Raw genomic sequence first — 10,462 nt, 5'->3', positions numbered from 1 at the left:
GGACATGGGAACGAGGGCTTATGCTGACCACAGGTTCTCAAACTGGGGTGGATTACTAGCCCTTTCCAGAAAAAAAAAATCACTCAGTCCCATAGCCACCAAAAAAAAATATGCCTCCTTTGAGGAGACAAACAGAACACGTCCCACTTGTCCCCAAGGATACCAGCCAGCCCCGCTGGAGTGATTGCAGGCAGAAGTCACCCACCTTGGGAAGCACCATACTAGTGGACGTGCAGAGGCCAGGCAGAGGTACATCCATGCCAACATCCCCAGCAGGTGCACTCTGCCCTCCCACCTTTTCCTGACCACGTGGGTTCCTCACTCTGACCTGCCCAAATGCAGGTGGGGATGCACAGAGGAGAGGCTGGGTGGGCCCTCACCTTACCCCAGGATCACATGGCCACTGGACAGAAACTCCAGCAATCAAGGAAACTAAAGGACAAATGCCCCAACTAGGATGGTTGCTTCATTTGTAAGAGAAGTGGTCACAGTAAGCTGGAGATGGGATGGACAAGAAGAGAAAGTATGAGGAGACCATCGCCATGCACTGAGCCAGACTTTTGGACTGACTGTTGGACACTCACCAGGGTCATATCTGGAAGGACTTTTCTGTAAGACATCCCAAAATGTCCTTTGTGAGGCCCCAAAATGTCCTCCTTTAATTCCTGCTAGGGATCGGCCATAACTAGGGGCATGTCTGTGGAGGTGAGGCCAGGCACCGGCCTTGACCACAGGGAAACTTCAGCCTTTCCCTAGGAATCTGCCCGTGAGTGTGTTTCTCAGGGCGGTCTGAACTGCCCGGTTCCTCAAACTGTAGATGATGGGGTTGAGGAGGGGTGTTACCACTGTGTAGGTGACAGCAATGAGCTGATCCCGCTCCAGGGCATAGCTTGCTTTGGGCCTCAGGTACATGAAGGAGGCACAGCCATAGTGAATGATGACTACAGTGAGGTGAGAGGCGCATGTGGAGAATGCCTTCCTCCGGCCCTCAGCCGAGGGGATTTTCAGGATGGTTGCAAGGATGTAGATATAGGAGACAGTGATGAAGGAGAAGGAGGTCAGCAGGACCAGCAGACTGAGGAGGAGGACCCCCAGCTCACTTGAACTGGTGTCCCCACAGGCCAGGCTTAGCACAGGAGGTGAATCACAGAAGAAGTGCTGGATCTCGTGGGAGCCACAGAAAGGGAGATGGAAGATGATCAATGTCATTCCAAGTCCAAAGAGGCATCCGCCCAGGAAGGAAGCACTGAGCAGCTGGGTGCACAGGCCAAGGCTCATGCGGCTGGTGTAGTGTAGGGGCATGCAAATGGCCACATACCTGTCAAAGCCCATGGTTGCCAGGAGGAAGCAATCAGTGCAGGCCCACAAGGCTGAGAAGAACATCTGGATAGCACAGCCCACAAAGGAGATGCTCTGCTCCCCCATGACCAGACCAGAGAGCATCCTGGGGATGATACCCAAAGTGTAACAGGTCTCCGAGAAAGACAGGAAGGACAGAAAGAGGTACATGGGGGTGTGAAGGTGGCTGTCAAGCCTGATGACAGTGATAATGAAGATGTTGCTAGTCAGAGTGATGAGGTACAAGAAGAGGAACACTGCAAAAAGCAGCAGCTGCAGCTCCCCAAAGCTGGAAAATCCCAGGAAGACAAAGTCCCTCCCAGAGGTTGCATTGGCTGGTCTCATTTTGAATGATACCTTAATCTGTCTGTTGATTTCTTCCATGTGCAGACAAGGAATTGGCTGCTTGGTAAGGCAGAACAAGGATGCAGTTCAAAAAAGGAACTCTGGTTCAGTTGCAGGGACATCAGAAAGGCTGAGTGAAACTGTGCCCTCCATGAGCTCAGGCTCAAGCAGAGTTGAGAGCTGGAGGGTGCATACGCCATCCAGATGCATATGTTCCTGCCCACTATAGACACGTGTATACATCAGGGCACATGCACATGCCTCATTCCTTTCCACACGTTCAAACCCGTGCTCTGCACACACACCACTGGTGCTGGTGTCACCAGAATCAGGTACGCACACAGGTACACATCACCTTCACTCCTGTGGGACATGAGCGCACGGCTTTCATCCCACTGAGGTTTTCACATGCCCCTCACATGCTCATTGCCACCTGAGCACATGTGTGCATCTATTAAAATGAGGTGGGTAGCCCTATGAAGAGCTTTACTAGACCAGGAAATAGGGATGATGCGATGTGGAACTGCATGGGGCCGAGAGAGAGTCCAAGTGCAAACCTGATTCCCAGGACTGCCTCTCTTCAGACTCTGCAGGTGAACCTCAAATGAAAAGGGAATAAAGAGTAGGCCTTGGGTCTGCACAACCCAACTAACCCCTTTTTTGTGCACCTGTGCTGAGCCTGAGGAAGAATCCAGTCAGGTTCCTGTGAGGCTCAAGGCAAAGGTCTGTCATTGGGACCTGTAGCTGCAAGGAAGGTGCAAGGAGCCAGAGCAGTTAGGTGAGAGGCGCCCCACTCACCTCTCACAGCAAGGCTAGTATCCAGTGCCAGCTCTCTGCAGGCTCCTGCAGCAAAGAGGGCTATATTTCCCCCAAAACTCCTGTTTGAGTGGATGTGAGCCAGGCATCTACTTCTACTCTTACCTGAGTCCCTGGGGCTTAGCATGACTTTGTTACAGCAGATGCTCCCCTGAGGGACCTGTCCCTGCAGTGCAATCCAGGGAGCACCTCTAATTGTGCTCATTATTATCTCAGAACATTCTGCAGGGAAGAGATTGAATAAAGAGATGCTAGGATCACCATACCAAAAAAAAACCCATGTACATATATTTCATGTTAAGCATCACTTAAATTAGTTCAGCTCTTAATTCTCTTCTTAAGTATGTAGCTCAATGACAAGGTGCTAACAGCTGTTTGTAGAAAGTAACCTGATTGGACTCTTCCTCGGGCTCAGCCCAGGGCTTAGTGTCCAGTGAGTTCTCTTTATTCCATTTTCATTTGAGGCTCACCCACTTGGACTCTCTCTCGGCCCCATGCAGCTCCACATCACATCATCCCTATTTCCTGGTCTAGTAAAGCTCTTCATAGGGCTACCCACCTCATTTTAATAGATGCACACATGTGCTCAAGTGGCAAGGAGCATGTGAGGGGCATGTGAGAACTTCAGTGGGATGAAAGCTGTGCACTCATGTCCCACAGGAGTGAAGGTGATGTGTACCTGTGTGCGTACCTGATTCTGGTGACACCAGCACCAGTGGTGTGTGTGCAGAGCACAGGTTTGAACGTGTGGAAAGGAATGAGGCATGTGCATGTGCCCTGATGTATACACGTGTCTGTAGTGGGCAGAAACATATGCATCTGCATAGCGTGTGCACCCTCCAGCTCTCAGTTGTGCTTATCCATGTGAGAAGGAAGCTCATGGCGGGCACCAACGCTGAGCCTTTCTTTTTTTTTTTTACTTTTTATTTAAAAAATTTTTTATTAGAGAATCACTGTGATTTATAGTTACAAACTTATGAATTTTTGTGTTTGCGTTTTACTCATACAGCGATCACTTACCCATCCCTCCACCAGTGCCCATTCACCTCCACCAATGATCCCAGTATTCCTCTCACCACCCCCAGCCCATCCCCCACCACCCCACCCTGCCTCTGTGGCAGGGAATTCCCTTTTGTTCTCTCTCCGTTTGGGTGTTGTAGTTTAAAATAGAGGTATTGAGTGGCCATTATGTTCCGTCTATAGTCTACTTTCAGCTCGCATCTTCCAACCCGAATGGATCCTCCCGACATCCTCTACTTGGTGTTCCCTTCTCTATCTGAGCTGCCTTTCCCCACAGCATGTGAGGCCAGTTTCCAAGCTGTGGGGCAGACCTCTTAATTCTTATCTCTACAACTCTTAGGTGTTAGTCTCCCACTATGTTATTTTATATTCCACAGATGAGTGCAATCTTTCTATGTCTGTCCCTCTCTTTCTGACTCATTTCACTTAACATGATACTTTCCATGTAGATCCACTTATATACAAAGTTCATGACTTCATCTTTTCTAACAGTTGCATAGTATTCCATTGTGTAGATGTACCTGTTAGGGCACGGTTCTGGATCTCCAACCGCAGACAAGGACCACGCAGGGATGCAATCAGCAAGAGGGTAGTTTATCAAGCTGGCTAGCCAGGATCATACACACGCACACAGCGACATGCAGGTCGTGTGTGTGAGGCAAGGCCCTGACCCAGGGTGGAGGGGTTACTTATATAGGCCCATATCGGCTGTTATGGCGAAAGCACAAAAGCCCGCGCATTCCCTAGCCAATAAGTTCATAATTTGACATGTCTCTCCCTCCAATCCCACTAGGCCCATCTGCTTGTCCAGCCAATAGGCTTACAGGTCACAATTGCATAAACACCTACAAGGGTCCGAGGGCTGAGCCCGGGCCCTGGAGTCTATCTGTTTAGATTATACCCTTATATGGTCGTAGCTCAGGAGCCCGCACATTCCTCTTGGAGCAAGCAGATAGCAGAGGCCTGAGTGGAAAATATACGGTTTTCATTGTCTTTGGCCCCACCCAGGGCAATCCTGCCCTAACAGTACCAAAGTTCTTTAACCAGTCATCTGTTTTTGGGCACTCTGTTTTTATCCAGATTTTGGCTATTGTAAACAGTGCTGCAATGAACATAGAAATGCAGATGTCATTTCTACTACTATACCTTTTTGCCTCTCCAGGATATATTCCCAGAGTGGTATTGCTGAGCCAAGTGGGAGCTCAATTTCTAATTTTTTGAGAATTGTCAATATTGTCTTCCAAAAGGGCTGAACCAGTTGGCATTCCCACCAGCAGTGAAGGAGAGTCCCTTTCTCCCCATATGCACACCAACAGCAGTTGCTTTTGTTCTTTTGGGTGTGGGCCAGTCTCTGTGGTGTGAAATGATATCTCATTGTTGTTTTAATCTGCATCTCCCTGATGATTGGTGACATAGAGCATTTTCTCACGTGTCTTTTAGCCATTCGAATTTCTTCTTTGAGAAAATTTCTGTTCATTTCCACCCCCCCCCCTTTTTTGATGGGGTTGGGAGTTTTCTTCTTGTAGAGTTCAACCAGTGCCTTGTATATCCTTGATATCAACCCCTTATCAGATGTGTCACACACTGAGACTTTCTGAAGCTCCTGCATCTGAGCCAGAGTCCCCTTTCAGTTGCAAAAGGCACCAAGATATGAGCTGCCTCCTTGCCTGCCTTCCCAAGCAGCCACACCTCTGTCTGCAAGAGAAAGGAGCAGACAGGTGGATGAGCTTGTCACTTAGAACAGAGCATATAAACTGGATATTAATTGTGCAGCATTTCTGATTACATAAATATTTTTGATTAAGTAAATATCTCACAGTGATTCAATACAATTTAAAATAATATTTTCATTGAGAACAAAAATTGTGGTGCTACTTAAATGAGTCTAGAATAGTTTGGTTTTCTTTTAGGGATTTAGTTTATTCAGTTTTGGTCTATGAGCAGCACCCTCTTTTGAGGACATTCTCAGCCATTCTTTGGAGCAGCTGCTGTCTTTGCTCAGGGCTTGTTTCCTGACACTTTCATGCTCTTTTAGGATCCTGGGTGTCTTACCTGAGCGCACAGAGCTGAGCTGTCAGCAGATATGTACAGTTGCAACTCAGGCCCTGAGCCTTTCCTCTCTGTGTCTCCCTGAATGTTCCACTGCCTCGCCATTCCTGGCTTCCAAGGTCGGAGAGCTCCAGCCATGAGGAAACATTTCAAGCACATGCTTATTCAGAGACAGGGCAATCTCAGGGTCCCCTAGGAACTGTCAACCCTTCTAGATGAACCTCCTTCCTGTGGTTCAGAATTTATATTTCAGCTCATCTATAGCTTTCTAATTCTCAGAATTCCTCTGTGAACTTCATCTTTTCCTGAGCTCTAAATGCTATTATCTGACCCTTGGAAAATGGGGATCTGGGTGTCTCAGAGGTGCTCTTAGACACAGATCTCGAGCCCATTAGTACATGATGTACTAGCTCACTAGTACAGCAGATAAGCTCCTTCTCCATTCCCAGTGATCTGGAGAGACATATATAGATTAAAAGAACAAAATAATGATACACAGAAATGAAAATTAAACAACAAAATATAAAGTAAATTACTAATGAAATGGAATGAAATGGAATAAATTTCAGCAAGACTGATTAGGATAAAAATACGGTTACAAAAAGCAGAGGTGAGAAGGGGATATTATAGACAGTAAGGGGAGATTAAGATTAATGGTATTTAACTAAAAAAATTAGGGGCCATGAGAAAATGCAAATTCAAAGGAAAAACAGCCCTTTAGAGTGTTGCTCAACTGGATCTGTTTGCTGATGTGGTCAGCCCAGTATTCACATGGCCACACAGTGGCTAGCCTGCAGGGGCCTGCCATTGGCTTTTTACAGCTGAAAAGGGAAAGTTTTGGCTATGGTTGATTTAGAAATACCTGGAAATTTGCCTTCTCCCTGCCCAATTTTGTTGCACTGTATGGATTACCCTTACTCTTCCACACAGGTTGCTTTTGCACCTTGAATCTTGTAATATTGCAATGAACTTGAGGGCAAGGGTTGTCTGAAAGAAATCTAGAGAGCAAGAATATGGACTGTGTACTTACTGTATTTTTAAAATTCAGGTCTTGCACTCAATTTTTTATGCTTTGAATGAATTTTGTACAGTGTAATATAGTTGGCCAGCTTCATTATTTTTCATATTACTTTCTAGGTTTCCTGTCATCATTTCTTGAGGGGATTTTAATTGCTCCATTGTAATTTCTTATCTGTTTTCTCATAACTTAGTTGTCCACAATCAAGAAGATAGAAATTGTACCAACAATCTTTGCAGACCATAATGCACTGAAAATAGAAATTAATCACACACAGAAACAGAGAATCAAATCAAACACCTGGAAATTAAACAACATGTTGCTGAACAACTAGTGGGTTAAGGAAATAAAAAAGAAATCAAAAGATTCCTGGGACACAGGTAATACAGTGTTATGAGTAAAGTTACTTTACTCATACTTCTACAATGGGTTATCAGGATGGAAGAAAAGACCCACATAAATACCTCGACTTCACAGCTTAAGATCTTAGAAAATGATCAATAAAAGGAGCCCAAACCAGGCAGGAGGAAAGAAATACTAAAACTTAGGGCAGAAATTAATGAGCTAAGTTCCAAAAAAAAATCTAAAAGATCAATGAAACAAAGAGCTGGTTCTTTGAAAAAAAATAAACAAGATTGATAAACTATTAGCAAGACTCACAAACAAAGAGAGAGAGAGAGAGAGAGAGAGAGAGAGAGCCCTAACAAATTGAATCCGAAATGAAAAGGGGACATAAGAACAGAGACCACAGAAATTCAAAGAACATCAGAGATTACTTTATGATCTGTATGTCATTAAACAAGAGAACCTAGAAGAAATAGAAAAATTTCTGGATTTCTATAGCCTCCCAAGGCCGAACCAAGAAGATTTGGAATGTTAAATCACTATCAAGGATATTGAAATGGTAATCAAATATCTTCCTAAACCAAAAGTCCACGTCCAGATGGATTCACTAGTGAATTATTCCAAAACCTTTAAAGCGGACCTATTGCCAGTCCTTTTCAAGCTTTTCCAGAAAATTGAAGAAACAGAAACACTCCCAAACAGTTTCTATGAGGCACATATCACCCTGATACCAAAAGCAGACAGACACCACAAAAAAAGAAAATTACAGGCCAATATCCCTCTTGAACACAGATGCAAAGATCCTCAACTAAATATTAGCAAATAGAATCCAACGACTTATCAGAAAGATCATACACCATGACCAAGGGGATTCATCCTGGGGATTCAAAGATGGTTTAACATTGGCAATCAACATAATTCATTATAGCAATAAAATGAAAGATAAAAATCATATGATCATATCAATAGATGCAGAGAAAGCATTTGACAAGATCCAGCACCCATTCATGATGAAAACTCTCAACAGAATTGGAGTTCAAGGAACTTTCCTCAACATAGTGGAAAGCCATCTACCAAAAACCCGCAGAAAGCATAATTCTCAATGGGGAAAAACTTAAATCTTCCCTCTAAGATCAGGCACAAGACAAGGTTGCCCACTCTCACCACTTCTATTCAATACAGTACTAGAAGTACTTTCCATAGCAGTTAGAAGAAAAAAGATACTAAAGGTATCTAGATAGGAAAAGAAGAAGTCAAGCTTTCACTATTTGAAGATGACATAACTCTACAATAAGAGAACCCTAAAGCCTCTACCAAAAAAAACCCTCCTAGGAACAATATATTTGTAGAGTAAAGTTACAGGTTACAAAAATCAATACCTAAAAGTCCATGGCTTTTCTATATGCAAATAATGAAAGAGAAGAAAGTGATATGAAAAAAATCCCTTTCACAATCATGCCTCAGAAAATCTAGTACCTCAGAATCAGCTTAACTAAGGAGGTAAAGGACCTGTACAAACAAAACTACAAAACACTACTTCAAGAAATAAAATAAAAGCTACGAGGAAATGGAGACACATCTGTTCATGAATCGGGATGATTATCATTGTAAAAATGGCAAAAGTCCCCAAAGCATAAATCTGTATAAATATAAATCTGTATAAATCTGTATAAACTATACAGATTCAGTATGATTCTGATAAGCCCCCACCCTGATGGAACTCTGAGATATATGGCCACCGCCCACTTAAGCTCCCACACGACCATGATCCAGAGACACGCAAATGAATCTTGGACTCGAGCAACATGTTTCAGCTATCTCTCCAGACCCTAGTTATTAAAATTTTAGAATTCCTAGAATGTGTGGCCGCTCTTGTGGCTGCACAACATTATACTGTATATACATAACTAGCAGTACAAAACACATTGTCTAGCATTGCCTTTTTGGTAGGTATGAGTGGTGGTGGGACTGGGCTTGAAATATCGAAGGTTACCAAAGTAGAGAAAGAGAATATTGTACAAATTGTTTGACACATAGACTGGGGATTTGGGAAGTGGAAAACGTGCACTGGTAAAGGGATGGGTGTTTGATGATAGTATGATCAAAGCTCAAACATGAAAGCTCTGTTACTGTACCTCATGGTGAATCAATAAAAACGGATGTGGGGGGGAAAGTAAAAGAAAAACAAAAAACCAAACCAGAGCAAAAATATAACATTCCAATAAGGATATCCATGACTTTTTCAAAGATATTGATCAAAAATTCCTGAAATTCATATGAAACAGTAGCTAAAGCAATAGCTAAAGCAATTATTGGAAAAAAAGAAGATGGGAGGCATCACCTTTCCTAACTTCAAATTGCACTACAAAATGGTAGTAATTAAAATAGCATGGTATTGGAATAAAGACAGACCCACAGACCAATAGAATAGGGTTGAATATCCTAACACACACCCTCAAATATATGATCATTTAATTTTTGATAAGGGAGTAAGAAATATGAAGTGGAACAAAGAAAACATCTTTAACAAGTTATTCTGGTAAAACTAGACGTTACATGTAAGAAAAATGAACTCAGACCTCTAACTAATGCCATGCACAAAAGTCAGATCAAAATGGATTAAAGACCTCAACATCAGAAATGAATCCATAAATGTAGGCAAAACCCTCCCCAATATTCAAGCTAAAGGTATATTCAAAGATGAAATGCCACTGACCAAGACAAACAAATGGGAATGCATTAAACTAATAAGCTTCTGCAAAAAAAGTATAGTCGAAATGACATCTGCACTTGTATGTTCATTGCAGCACTATTTACAATAGCCAGAATTTGGGAAAAACCCAAGTACCCGAAAACAGATGACTGGTTAAAGAAACTTTGGTACATCTACACAATGGAACTATGTAACTATGCAGCTGTTAGAAAAGATGAAGTTATGAAATTTGCATATGAGTGAATCAACATGGAGAGTATCATGCTAAGTGAAATGAGTCAGAAAGAGAGAGAGACAGACATAGAAAGATTGCACTCATCTGTGGAATGTAAAATAACAGAATGGGAGACTAACACCCAAGAATAGTAGAGATAAGTACCAGAGGGTTTGCTCCATGGCTTGGATGCCAACTTCACATGCTGGGGGAAAAGGCAGATCATATAGAGAAGGGAACACCAAGTAAAGTGTGGTTGGAGGACCCACTCTGGATGGAAGATGCGCACTGAAAGTAGACTACCCCTATTGCAAACCACAACACCCTGAAGGAGAGAGAGAAAGCAAAAAGGAATGCCCTGCCACAGAGGCGGGGTGGAGTGGGGGGGAAGGGGTGAAGGGGTGGGAGGGATACTTGAATCATTGGGGGTGGAGAATGGGCACTAGTGAAGGGATGGGTACTCGAGCATTGTATGACTGAATCACAAGCACGAAAATATGTAAATCTGTAACTCTACCCTCACACTGATTCACTAATTAAAAAAAAAGAAGCTTCTGCACCTCAAAAGAAACAATGACCAAGATACGAAGACAGACTACAGAAT

The 10,462-nt window shown here is 43.4% G+C and overlaps 1 protein-coding gene across 1 annotated transcript; it reads right to left on the bottom strand.

The window, feature by feature from the left end:
* Positions 1 to 741: 741 nt before the first annotated feature.
* Positions 742 to 1,683, bottom strand: LOC101557533 (olfactory receptor 10Z1). The gene has a single exon (XM_004611706.2). The coding sequence runs from the start codon at positions 1,681 to 1,683 to the stop codon at positions 742 to 744; it is 942 nt and encodes a 313-aa protein (XP_004611763.2).
* Positions 1,684 to 10,462: the final 8,779 nt, after the last annotated feature.

This window comes from Sorex araneus, chromosome 3 (genome assembly GCF_027595985.1).
Source record: "Sorex araneus isolate mSorAra2 chromosome 3, mSorAra2.pri, whole genome shotgun sequence".
In the NCBI taxonomy this organism is placed as follows: Eukaryota; Metazoa; Chordata; class Mammalia; order Eulipotyphla; family Soricidae; genus Sorex; species Sorex araneus.
The sequence above is the reverse complement of the archived record's forward strand: the minus strand, read 5'-3'. Positions and strand labels throughout refer to the sequence as shown.